Source organism: Caretta caretta, chromosome 7, assembly GCF_965140235.1.
Source record: "Caretta caretta isolate rCarCar2 chromosome 7, rCarCar1.hap1, whole genome shotgun sequence".
Classification (NCBI taxonomy): Eukaryota; Metazoa; Chordata; order Testudines; family Cheloniidae; genus Caretta; species Caretta caretta.
The window spans coordinates 14,514,077-14,528,462 of record NC_134212.1 but is presented as its reverse complement, the minus strand read 5'-3'; the positions used below and the strand labels follow the sequence as shown (position 1 = coordinate 14,528,462).

The window sequence follows — 14,386 nt, the reverse complement described above, 5'->3', positions numbered from 1 at the left end:
CAGGGCAAGTGAGATTACCAGGATCCAGATCAGAAGAGACTGGAATTACTTTGCCTTTCGTAACATTTCTTCTTATTGAAAGAGGTTTAGAACATCAGCTTCTGTACGCTGGCACAGGCCAACTGATGACAACGGAGCTGTGCCAATTTAAACTAACAGTGGATCTAGTAATAATACCTTCAGTCTTCTGCCTTGATGGGCACCAGAAGCGAGTGTCTTTATCTCACAGGCACCAAAACATGCCTTTCCTTACATGCTGTATATATTCAGACCCAAGTAATGGGAAATAACTTTATCAGCTCTTTAGAGTGTTACTGTCATCACTGAATACATTTACATTAGAAGGTCTTTGAGTCACTTACACACAACACATCCACCTGACAGTTCAATCTGGATCTCAGCCATTTTCTCTGCAAAATAGCAACAAAATTCCTCACTGCAAAAAAAATAAAAAACAAATAAAAAATAAAAAAACCCCACCTCAGCACATAACCTGGAATTCCCCTCACCCTCCCATTGCTCGCGCTAAATTAATTTACACATTTAATCTTCGTGGCAGAGGAGTTGGTATGGTATGCAATTCTCTGTAAGGGTGAGATGAGACTCATCGGGGTGGTATGGAAGGAGCATGGTTTGATTTTAAGGCAGCTGAATTAATTGATGGGTAGGAGAGAGTAATTGTGAATAGCATTATTTGTGTCTTATCTCTTGTTTATAAGTTTCCGCATTACCTGCCCCTAATGGGAAATGGCAGCCCCTTTACTTGGTGATGATATTGTCAGGGTAGGGGTGGGTGATAATTTGTGAGGGTTCATGATGTGAGGAGAGAGACTGGATGGTAGCGTTGGTTTTATGGGAGAGTGCGCATCGGGTGTACGCAGGGAGAGTGGGCCAAATTCATCAATGTAGTTACACCATGGATGGATTTGGCACCAGTGCTTAACGTTATTTTATGTTACAAATAATAATAAAATTGTCAAGATTTTACATGCGCTCATGCATTACTTGAAACACAGGCCACAATTCTGACACTCAGTCCAGTAGCATTTTCAATCAAATTCCAGCCTATAGCAGTTTCCTAGGTAACCAATATACAGCCACAGAAACTAACTGCATAGAGCACACAGAAAGCACGGGGAGAGGAAGGAGGGAGGACAGAATGGGGTATAATGGGGGAAGATGGTGCCTTCAGACAGTAATATGCTGTTCTTATTTTTGGTATACAGTGCCTCTCTCTATGATGGTGAACTCATTATAAATAAATTGATAGAGGCATTTTCATACATACGTCTTGAAACTATCTGAAACTATTATATCTTTAAGAAGCCAATTTTAAGTATTAGAGTAATGTTTGTTCAGGATTTTTACAAAGCAATGGGTTCAAAGACTGACCAGTTACTGGTACAGTTATAATAGATGCGTAATTCTTATGAGTATCTCAGCAGATCTGTTTAAATCGCATTTCTCTTGACAAAAGCAGAGATTTGAATGCAGATCAAGTATCAGCCTCCTGCAAAGTTCAGCGCATCTTTGATTTCAGCATGCAATCAACATGATCATAACACTAAAACAGTCCAGAAGAGAAAGAAACCCCATCAAAATAAACAAAACAAAAAACTCCTCCCAAGACTACAGCACCAAAATTGGGATGAAGGGGTTTCTGAGCACCTGGGAGGCTAGGGCTAAATAACAGTGACCAAAAGAGGAGCAAAACAATTTATGCCACATTGTCAAGAGCTAAATTCAAAGTAAACATAAGAACAGAAGAACGACCCTACTGGGTCAGACCAAAGGTCCATCTAGCCCAGTATCTTGTCTTTCGACAGTGGCCAATGCCAAGTGCCTCATAGGGAATGAACAGAACAGGTAATCATCAAGTGATCTATCCCCTGTCATCCATTCCCTACTTCTGGCAAACAGAGACCAGGGACACCATCCCTGTCCATCTTGGATAATAGCTATTGATGAACCTATCCTCCATGAACTTATCTAATTCTTTTTTAACCCTGTTATAGTCTTGGCCTTCACAACATCCTCTGACAAGGAGTTCCACAGGTTGACTGTGTGTTGTGTGAAAAAATAATTCTTTTTGTTTGTTTTAAATTAAAGGGGACTCATCATAGGGGTAGGGGAGGTGTAGCCTGCAGTTGGGGAAATCAAGTCAGGAAACTTGTCCCTGGGAGGGAGACAAGGTTTTTGTAGCTGGGGGGGAGAGAAAAGTTGAAGCAGTTGGTAGTGGGTGGCAGGTGATGGAGGCTTTGTGCACCTCGGAATATGAATTGGATAACAGGCTTGTGATATAGAAGTCAGCTCAGGGTACATTTTACTGAAAAGTTCCTACCGGACCCTTCAACCTCTTACACTTAGTTCTGACCTTTCAAATGCCAACCACTACAACCTCAGGGTCTTCTTCCTTGCAGAACCCTCCAGTAACAGCCCCTCTACCTTAAAATTGCAGGTTTCGTTGCATCTGTGTTGGGCCCCACATCTCTACTGAAAAGTTGGGTAAGCTGGTATGCATTGGGATCTGGGATCTCTATAAAACCTTAGGCACACCAGATTACATGAGCTGATAAGAGCCAATCCTTCCATTATATACTTGAGTACTTAGCAGTTAATAAATGCAGATACCCCAATGGGGCACAGTCCAGGTGCAGGTAGGTCCCAAATTTAACCTTTAAGGTAGGAACAAAGTGCCTTAGATTGCAGATGTAACAACCATGTCCCTGTAATGGGTACTTCCATGGAGATTCCAGAAGTTGTAATTCTGATGATAATATTATACACTGAAGGAGAGGCATAATGCCTAAAAAAATGAAGGCGAAAGGTGTCCTAGTTACAGAAACTAGGTAGCTGGTTATCCTTGACATGGCATTCCCCCTCTCCCATACAGTGACAGCATTGAATGTACCTTTGGTGAAGAAAATCTTCAGAGCGCCCAACAAGTTAAAATGCAGAACAATGTCATTGGTGCAAAAAATATTTACTCTTCTCAATAGAGGTCAGTGGGATTTCTGCCTGGGGTTTATCCTGATTCAAAAGGTTTGGTCAAGGCTTACAGATGATATTCAGAATTAAAATCTCTCTTGATTTGTGAGCAGTAGCAGATCACACAGGTCATTAAAGTATCAGACCCAGGGGCCTTCCAAACTATTTTTTTTTTAATTTTGTTTCTTTCAAGTGTCAGTCTAGGTGGGCACTGTGAAGCCCAGGGGCCAAAGGAGGCTGGCAGACTTGTCAAGCTTTCCTGACAGCTGGGCAAAAGCAAATGGGCTCAGTAAATACTTGCCTCATTGTGTCTGAGCAGTAAAAACACCACAGTGGCAAATGGTTTGCTAGGCAACTTTTAGCTGATGAGTGAGGACTCAAATGGCACATAGATTTAAAAACAAGATTACAATTTAAAAAAAAAAAGAGAGAGAGAGAGAGAGAAGTTACCTGAAAATTTATATGTGGATTACTGGAAATACCACTTGGGTGTATACCCAGCCAAAATAGCTAGTTGTTGATCATAGTGATTAGTGACAATACACTGAAGTTGTATGACACACTTCATTGACTATTGGGCACAGAATGCATTGCCTGCAATCAAGTCCAATACCAAATCAATTGATATAATAGACAACGAACTAATTATCTTTCCAATGCTTGATTTGTGAGAATTGCAACACAGAAACACACATGTATAAACACCCAGCCAACCAAGATAGTTTTGGCACCACTCGCTACATATCTACATAGGATATAACCAGAGATCTTTATAAAAATTTAGTTGAAAATGATTGCTTTGAATTTTCTAAACTTTTTTTTATCACCCCCTTTTAAAGCGACGTTGTAGTAAAGTAATTGCTATAGTCTTCATAGTTTATAAAATCCATTTAGAAACTTGATTTTTTTGGGACCATCTACCACTTTCTTGGCCACGGAGAAAACACTGAGTTTTTATTGAAAAGTCCCTGTTAACTTGTCTGAACAGCAGCATCGATGATGCTGATTCCCATCATGGACGAGGATTTGATAGCTATCAAACACTGTCAGAAGAGAACAAATCACTTGGGCTACTGTAGTGTGTTCTTTTTCATTTCCCTGTTAAAGACTGTTGGATATTTCTTTATAAAAGGAATATATTTAGAATATAGGGGATGTTATGTACCATGTTTTAAGGTAATTCATATTTGGAAGTTACACTAACTTGATAACATCCTTTCATGTCTCCCCACATTATTTAAAGCCTCAGAACCACATAATGCAAGGTCAAATTTAGCTCTGGAATAGGTGGGTGCAAATCTCATTAACTTCAATGGGATTTGCACCTCAGGGCTAAACTTGGTGCACAGGATATAAATTCTCTTGCACTGAGGGTGAAATTCATTATTGTGAATGAAATAATAATGCAATGGAAAGAGGCTCAAATGTGATCCACCCTTTTTCTACCTGGTTACCCTGTCTGCCTATTGAAAACTTGCAGAAGACCAAACATACAGAGCATAAACAGATGGGCTTCTATGGGCTCCATGTAATCTAGGTTCATCTGCTCCACTTTGGCACACACTGGCATTTGCATTAGTTTCTTTCCCTCCATGCATGCATTTAGATGATAAAACTTTTTCCTTTCTCTGGGTTTATCACACCAAATTCTTAGCAGATTTACCCAGGTGTCTGTATGCCCAGCAAGAACCATGGATCACTCTCTCAGTCCAACACTATCACCTGCTTCTTCCCTGGATGGAAACTTTAAGAACTCTTGAAACCCTATTCTGGAGCAAGAGACAGAGAAACTTGCAAATTGCCATTGAATATTGAAAATAGTATTATTAATATGATTTACCTCCAGAATGCGGTGGTGGTCCACACAACAGTACCATTCCCTGACCCTGTCGGACTGACACTGTACTTCTTGTTCTTGTCTTGAAGTTTTCAAGGTCTGTTAGCAAGAAAGAGTGCATGAAATGGCATTAGTATTCTCTTCTGGAAGGACTGCATATGTTAGGGCTGTTTATTTTATTTTCTGAGGGAGATACAAAATGAACATCGGTTTGGAAAAGATATTTGTAGAAGTCTGCTCCTAAGACACAGGCAGAACAGACTGTTGCCTAGCGTAGCAAAACATTGGAGGAAGCAAAAGGTTCAATAAATATTTGGGTGATTGTGGACTGGTACTGGTGGACATTCACCTCGGGCAAAGTAAACTCTTTGAGATAACACTGACAATGTATTATGCTTTGCAGATAATGTTATAACACACAATGAAAGAAATTATTGCCATAAATTGCCATTTATCCTTATTTATTTTATAATCCATGTCTGTTTCCCCACAGATTATGATTCTTTCCCTTTTGGATGAGTCTTTGTTATCCATGTCCCATGCAACCCACATGTGGATGCAAATCTGTAGTTCGGAACATGGAAAGATTCACCATGGTGAAGCTCCCTGCTAACACTGACATTCATTCACCAACGTATGTTAGCTGCACAGTGCTTTATTGCACTAAATTCCTCAGTTCATTTCTCTCCTGTCCTTTCCTGGAGGTATTAGACACTGTGAAAATGTGCCCCCCTCTCTCCCTGTCTTGCACAGTGAGCTTGAGAAAGTTACTATTAATCGTTGAGGTTACAATTTGTGACCGAACTAGCAGCACCAAGTATTGATCAGCAGCATCAGCTGCCATGGGAATTCTATGCAAGAGCTCTAGTATATTGAGTCACCCCAGTAGCCTTTTTATCTTATACAGTGGCTTGCTTTTAAATTTCCATTCTGTTTTTCCTTTTGGTGCAGCTGAGCCATTGTTTGCTGATCTCAAAATTGCTGTTTGGCGCAGCAGAAAAACACAGAAAATACACCTGAGATAAGTGAACAGCAGGAATGTCATTATACTGTTAGAAAGGGAAAACAATTATACTTAATTTTTATCCCCTTTAGATCTTTTTGCTACGGAAGAGTTAACACAGGTCCATAGATAGTGCTCTTTGCTATTAAGACGACTCCATTTTTCATTTTAACCACAGTGCTGTTCAGGTATTAATCTCACAGTAGTGTCGTAGATTCTGAACCTGCAAAACAGTTACGGATGCACATACCTTTACCCTCCAGTGTAAAGCTACACAATGTGGAAACTGTTTGCAGGGTTGGGGCCTCATTCTCTCTTATGCCTTGGGATGAGTGCTATGCCCGATCACAAAGAGACTTTTTGGGGACAAGGCAAGCCTTTATTATTCTTTGTATTGTGGTAGCACCTAGGAGCCCAGCCATGTTCCTAACTGTCAGGGTGGTTAAGCACTGGAATAAATTGCCTAGGGAGGTTGTCGAATCTCAATCATTGGAGGTTTTTAAGAGCAGGTTAGACAAACACCTGTCAGGAATGGTCTAGATAATACATAGCCCTGCCACGAGTGCAGGGGACTGGACTAGATGACCTCTCGAGGTCCTTTCCAGTTCTATGTTTTTATGGTCCAGGACGCCATTGTGCTAGGTACTGTACAAATTCAGAACAAAAAGACAGCCCCGACACCAAAGAGTTTACAACCTAAGTAAAAACAGTAATCAGAAGGCAAATAATGGGCAACAATTAATTATAAGGTTTATACAGATTTTAGCACAGTTCTGCTGTGTCCTTATGCTATACATTTTACTATTTTTTAAATGACTGAATAACATTGCACAATATTCAGAAGGTATATGGCTTGTGAAGGGAGATAAAGTAAATTTGTGCACTGCTGTGGGTTAGTATATAAACCTGTTTGTTAGCCTGAGAGAGAATTTTGGGTTTGACTTTTAATACTCTTACATCCTTACTAATATGTGTGAAGAACAAAGGACAATGATGCTGTGTGTTGCATTTCCCACAACCAGATGGGGCTTTTAGTACAATGAGACAGATAAGGGATGGAGCTGAAAGTGTTACAGGATATGGTGGGAGTGGTACTATATGAGCGCACACTTGACATCTGCCTCAACTCCTTATCTCAAAGCAAGGTCAGGCAACCAGTCGGGAGGGGCAAAGGGAGATTGGAGCGGAAGGTAAAACACTGAAAGACCAGAGGAATGCCTGCCCCTAAACGGAGCACAACCTCACTTCTTACCCCTTCCATGGGGTACAAAATGGATGGGATGAAGACCCCGACTCATGACCCTCCAGAACGGAAAATGACCATAAGTTATAAGGGGTGTGACTAGGGTCGTGTGTTGCAGGTATATTTGGGCCTGCTAAGAAGGAGGAGTGGGAATGGGGAGTGGGAAGGGGAATGAGAATGGTAATGGCAGAATGGAGGACTGGGAATAGGGCAATGAGGAACAGAGACACAGGTAAGGCTCTGCAGCACCAGAGCTGGGAAAGGGACACGGGGTAAATGCTCTGTGGCATCAGAGCTGGAAACAGAACACTGGGACGAAGGAGCTCCATCGGTGTGCGTAGCTAGGGGTTAGAAGAAGGGTTTCTATTGGCGTATAGAACTGTAGTTGTGGGAGGGAAGGGAAAACTCTATCGGCATATAGCGAAAAGCCTGACTGGTGTGAAGGGCTTCAAAATATGTTTGCTTGGAACTAAACCCCAATAAACATCACATTGCCTGCCCTTTGGACTTCTGGTCTTCTGCTTTCCGTCTGCATAACAAGAACCAGGGAAGGGGGTGAAGGGAAAGCCCTCTAACACTGTGAATGAGTTGTGAAAATTATAACAGTCCAAAATATCAACATGTCTCAGTTCCTTTTGGAGTCAGTAGACTGAGGCAATGATAAGTAAATTGAGGCCAGTCAGCAATTGGCTAAGCCCTTTACATGATCAGACCCTTAGGGAAGATCAAAGTAACACATAAGTCTCAAAGCTATGATCCAAATTAAATAATGTGTCATCATAATTTGGGCCCCAATTCTGCATTGGATCAACTGCTGTGGGCCATTGTGGTAGGACTCCACAGGGAGAAAGAGGTTCATACTGGCAACCCTGATTAAAGATTGGGAACATACGTAGCAAAAACAATGCAAAATACAAAACCATGCATAAATAAGGAAGAAAAAACAGAGTCATATTCCTTAACTGGGAAGTTACTGAATACTGAGAATCAAGCAACAGACAGTTGTGGGTGAAGAGAATTCCTTCACACTCCATTACTTTGGTTGTAGCCTAGAGAAAAAACAATGGTGATGTCTTTTCAAGTAGGCAAAAATATACCTTTAAAATTACTAATACACAAATGGGAAAGTGGTGCTTTTAAAGGTCAAGTCCTGCATTCCTCATCCTCCCCAAAACTCCCACTGACTAGTTATGACTGTGCAAAGAATGTATGATTGAACTTCATTCTTGCTGAGGATGGTAACATAAGAACTAATGGCCTGAAACCAAGTCGGGAGAAAATAAATTAAATATTAGGATTTTTTTAACCGTAGAACCAGTCTGACAATGGAATAATCTGCCAAGGGAGGTTTGCATACATAATAACAAAAGCACTAGTGATTTTCAAACCAGAGTCAAGAGATTGTTGCAAGGCAATTCTGCCCCAGGGGCTTGAACTGCAGGTTTAAACATGTGAGGTAGTCCACTAGGGCTCCTCATGCGGGTATGGGTTGCAGGATCAGTTCCCCAGAGCACGGGGACTAACTAGATCAGTGGTTCTCAATCAGTGGTATGCATACCCCTTGGGGGTACTCAGAGGTCTTCTGAGGATACATCAACTCATCTAGCTATTTGCCTAGTTTTATAACAGGCTACATGGAAAGCACTAGCGAAGTCAGTACAAGCTAAAAGTTCATACAGACAATGACTTATTTATACTGCTCTGTATACTGAAATGCAAGTACAATATTTATATTCCAATTGATTTATTTTATATTATATGGTACAAATGAGAAAGGAAGCAATTTTTCAGTAATAGTGTGCTGTGACCCTTTTGTATTTTTATGTCTGATTTTGTAAGCAAATAGTTTTTAAGTGAGGTGAAACTTGGGGGTTACACAAGACAAATCAGACTCCTGAAAGGGATACAGTAGTCTGGAAAGGTTGAGAGTCATTGGACTAGATGACTCAGGAGATCTTTTTCAGTCAGTTCAGCTGTGATTTCATTCACGCACACAGACATCTTTGCTCAGGTGTAAGACTTCACCAACATCACTTCTCTTCAAGTCAACAAGTAAAGCTTTAACATTATCTCATTTTTATTTTATTTTAAAGTAAGTTTCTAGCCTTTGTGGTTGTGGAGAAAAGTTTGAAAACATGAAGCAAGGACACACCAGAGGCTCAGAAACCAGAAGGCAAATAAAAAGAACCCCTTTGGAAAAAAATCTCATGATTTTTAAGCCAATATCAGGGTTGGTTTTTTTTTGCCAGGCTTCAACGTTTGCGGTTACCAATACTGTACAGCTGGGGCTAGCTCTTCAACCCTTACTCATATCGATGAGAACTTAATCATTGAAATAGTCCTATTGGCCTCAGTGGGACTATTTGCATGAGTAATGGCCACCAACAAGTGTAAGGGTTGTACAATGGGGCATTCAATAAGCAAAGCCTGTGTGCGTGCATAGGTAAACATACACATTTAACAAATTTAACATTTAACAAATAATAATGACGCTACCACAACCACTATTACTACCAATTAATAGAATCATCTGGGAAATACAAAGTTAAACCTGCACAAATGAAACCATTTGGAGAAAAATGTAATGAGGAGTATTGATGATAAAAAATTCCAAGGAAAAGGCATCATGGTTCCATGCATCAAGGGAGATGTATGTATTTAAAATGTGTCCATCTATTTTGGAAAGAAAATTTTAAAAGCATTATAATGTCAAAGTCCTGCAGACATGTAGTAATAGACTTTTTAAGCTGTGACTCAGCTATTCAATTATTCCTCCACCATAGATTGAAGTATTTAATTTTGCATTATATAAAAAGGCACGGTACAGACTGTACATAATACAGTTTTCAGGCCCTGATCCTGCAAACACTTCTGTGGGTGTTTAATTTTAAAACTGGCTGCAAAGGGAGAATTTTTTTTAATATTCTGATTTACTGCTCTTGGGGATTTTGCTGGTAAGGATGGTTTAGAAAAAAGTTCTTAGGTCATTTGTCATGACACCAGTAACTCTAGTTCTTTCAGCATGGGAAAAAAGTACACAACATAATGGTAAGTTTAAACCCAGAGCTGGTCTTCTAGCTTCTTTGTGGGTGTGAGAAAATCACTCAGAGGACACCAGTTTGTTGGCAAAACAGCCAGTAATCTATTTATGACAAGAAAATGATTATAACCAGGGGAAAAAATGTCTCCACTTGAGTCAGCTGCGGAGAGATGACAGAATAATGGCCAGAGCTCATTTCCAGGTAAGTTTCAGGTTATGAATATAGACGATCATTCATCACTCATGCTAACATTGCAAATTACTGAATTTGTAAATTAGGCCTGTGTCCTGCAAATGCTCATGCATTACTCAGCCTTACACTGTAAATAAGGGCCCTACTGTGAATCTGTTACTCACATGAGTAGTCCAATTGGCTTCAGTTGTGAGTAACTTTTCACTGATGTGTGTAAGAAGGATTTTCAATCTAGTCCTAAGTGAACAAACATGAATAAAACTTAAAGGCTGATGCATCACAAAACATATTTCATTCCCTTATTTTGAAGTGCATAGTTTTGTTTTATTTATGCATCTCCACAGTGTACATATGAATTTACTGTGGTATATAGTATCTTGCTATTGCATTTTTTTGTGAGAAGTGAGGATAAATTTTGGCTTTTTTTGACTTATTTATACAAATATAAATGAAGTGAAGTGATTAGTGAAGTGCCAATTAAAGAGGTTCTGCTTTACTCTTGATGCTGTGCAATGTGGATACACTGCCTAGAAACTTGTATTCAAATAGTTACAAAATGTTCCATTTCAGAATTAAATTCTGCACAATTGTACAATCAATACATGGAAGCAAGACCACTTGCCATACAAAAGTTAAATGCACTTGCTGAAAATTTCCCCAGAAGCAGCTTTATTGCATAAGTGGCACTCATACATTTTATTCCTTTGATTTATGCTATCCTCAATCAGTGGCAACACACCTTTCTAGTGCCTCTCCACCCCTGCATGAAGAGTAGGTGGGAAACTGTTCTCTTTACTTTTTACCATAAAGATCAATGGGATGGCATCGGAGAAGAAATGAAAATAAGCCTTTGCAACTTCAGATTATTGTGAATTACAGTGCAAATGGTGCAGCTATGTATATTTCCCAGAGTGACTATCACTCCTAACCTGTCACGTATTCTCTACAGTCTGGCTTGCCCACAAATTCTCAGATTCTAGATAACATAAGGAAGATTTTATCTTTCTTTTAGTTAATTAAAAAAATAATTACATAACTCTAAAAGAGCTCTTGCTACAGTATTCTGACTTTCTAGTTTGTGCTTTGTAAACTAGATGAGCCCTTAAAAGTCATGAGTCTCAGAACATGAACTTTTTTAGCCAATTTTTAATTAGTTAGAACTAGGAAAGTAATTAACAGATTTACTTGAAACTCCTTAGAAAATTCAAGCTTCACTCTGAGATTACGTGCTGAAAATTTGACGTGGTTATGCTGTGGTTTTCAAACAAAAACAGAGGGTGAAGTCCTGCATCGAGTGCAAAACCGAACCGTTGCTTAACTATGGAGTCGCAAAGGCTCTGCCACAATGCAGAATAACATAAGAATGGCCATACTGGGTCAGGTCAATGGTCCATCTAGCCCAATATTGCATCTTCCAACTGTAACCAGTGCCAGATACTTCACAGGGAATGAACAGAATTGAGCAATTTTCAGGAGATCCATCCCTTATCACGCAGTTCCAGCTTCTGGAAGATTTAGGAATACCCAGGAAGATTTAGGAGATTTAGGAGATTTAGGAATACCCAGGGAAGGGAGTTGTGTCCCTCACTCTTTTGGTTAATAGCCATTGATGGATATATCCTCCATGAACTTATCTAGTTCTTTTTTGAACCCAGCTATACTTTCGGCCTTCACAATCCCCTGGCAATGAGCTCCACAGGTTAACAGTGCATTCTCTGAAGAAGTACTTCCAAATGTTTGTTTTAAACTTGGTGTCTATTAATTTCATTGGCTGACCCCTGATTCTAATGTTATGTAAAGAGGGTAAATAACACTTCCCTATTCACTTTCTTCACATCATTCATGGTTTTATAGACCTCAATCAGATCCGCCGTTTGTCGTCTCTTTTCAGAGCTGAATATTCCCAGTCTTTTTAATCTCTTTTTCATATGGAAGCTGTTCCATACCCCTAATCATTTTCTGTTGCCCTTCTCTGTACCAATTTCTAATATATCTTTTTTGAGATAGGGCAACCAGAACTGCATGATTCATGAGAGCTTGTTCTTAGATCTACACTGAGTGAGGTGATAGTATACATATTGCATAGTGGGGCATTTTCTAAATTAGGAGCAAGTGGGTGACATGATCTGCAGCAGTTTGCCATGCCAAATATAATTCACTTTCTTCTCCTGTCTTGCTCCTTACGTTGCTTGTTCAGCCCCTGTTGCTCCACTCTTTCTCAACCTATTTCTCTCTTACAGCCCATTTTCTGTTGTCTGGTTCCCGTCCGCACCTTTCTGTTGCTGACGCTTTCCATATGCTTCACTCTCCTATTGCCAAGATCCGCCTGTGCTCTGCCTTTCTGTCTGCCATTGACCCAAGTTTCCTATCTCTCATCTCTTCAATTTTTTCTTCTCCACCATCTTCTTTTTTTCCAATTGTTCCTAAAATTTAAACTAATTTCAAATATCCCATTTCTTTTCTTTCCTCCGCCACAGATCCTAGCAAATGCCTCCTGCCAGCCACACACTAGACAGCTGTGAGGGGAAGCCAGGCCTCTGTGCTCTGGATCCCCTGAGGTGTGTTTGTGAAGGCCTTGGCTGGCCTCTCTGGCACATTTTCTGGGCATTGACTCCCAGTCAGCTACCCCTTCTTGGAAATGAGGATCCTCAGCCCACCTGGTTGGGGCCTCCAGGACCAGCAGTGACACCCAAGATCCCCAGCAACCTAAGCACACCCTTTTCCCCGAACTCCACCCCAAAGGTGTGAAGATTTTGTTTACAGTTTAACTCTCTCAGGGGCATGCAGAAGCAGTCCACACACACAGAGAGTACAGTGTAATACTACTATCCTCTTTTATACTTAATGATGCAAAGCACAGGAGACTACAGATCATACAAAAGAATAAACATCTAAAACCACAAATATCCTTCATTTTCTACATGCTACAGGCGCTGTCAGCAATGGTGGACCCATATACATATAGGCAGTCATAACAAAGCACTTTTTCATAGTACAACTCCACAATATTAATCAGTGTTCATAAGTTGTACAGACTTCACCAATCCATAGCACCCCCTTCCCATGATGACATCATCTCCCTTTCTTTGAAACCCACACTGAAGGAAGGGGACATCAGTTGACTCATTTTTGGACAGTGTATCATAGGTTCTTTGACTTTGCACAGCAAGACACACATTCAGAGTACAGGGGCCAGAAGGTGGCAAGCAAAGAAAATGATTCAGCCAGCAGCCCCGCAGCAACACAAGATAACTTCTTCCCCTTCTAAGAAAGCAGGCTACCAAACAGAATATAATGCCCAGGTTCCTACAGCACTTAGATAGCAGGTAACAGTAGAGCTTTGGTAATATGGGCATGAAGACGTACACAAGTTGGATGGGCTTAGATCAGCTGTGTTGATAGAGAAAAGGCACGGTCCTAACTTTCTGTAAATATTCTTTATAAAAAGACTTTGGATAATTAACTCCGCTTAAAATGAAAATTCTGAGATACAAGAAATGTTAATGCTCCCAATGTCTTAAACAAATGAACTTCCCAGTGAGAAGAACTCAAATTATGTGAAGTGACTGAGATGAATAAAACATTAAGCATCATGAAAATATACAGATATGGTTACCAGTGGTGTAGTACTTTCACCACGCTGTCAGTGATGTATCATACAATTATTTGGTCTTCATTTACCATGGGAGTTTTATAACTTAATAGGCTACCAAGCATGACATTGAGAATTAAACTATATATCACAACCGCAAAGGGTTATGTGAGCTTTATATAAGAAATAGGCTTCAATCATTATACGGTATAAATCTCCAATGAATTCTTGATTATATTGGTTTCTAAAAAATTTTCTTTGTTTAAATAAATAAAAGATGTCTTCACATAACAGAAATCAACAATAGTGAAGGTGAAATTAAATAAATTTAAATGAGGCTTTGCAAACAACTGAACAGAAAAAATGCTTTATTTGAAGATTGGGGGAAAAAACATTCAGGCTATGAGAAAAGGTTTACGGATTGATTCTGACCTCAATGACATTGATCACACAGATTTAAATCCACAGACTTCATAGTGTGATTACCCTT

At 39.9% G+C, this 14,386-nt stretch overlaps 1 protein-coding gene across 9 annotated transcripts in view; it reads right to left on the bottom strand.

Annotated features, from left to right (window-relative positions):
• LOC125640344 (contactin-4) overlaps positions 1-14,386 on the bottom strand; it is a 646,262-nt gene that overhangs the window by 175,149 nt on the left and 456,727 nt on the right. For all 9 annotated transcript variants that reach the window (XM_075130265.1, XM_048858825.2, XM_075130266.1 and 6 more), the window contains one exon: positions 4,829-4,924. In XM_075130265.1, coding sequence (XP_074986366.1) covers positions 4,829-4,924 — 96 coding nt within the window. The remainder of the gene's footprint in view (positions 1-4,828; positions 4,925-14,386) is intronic.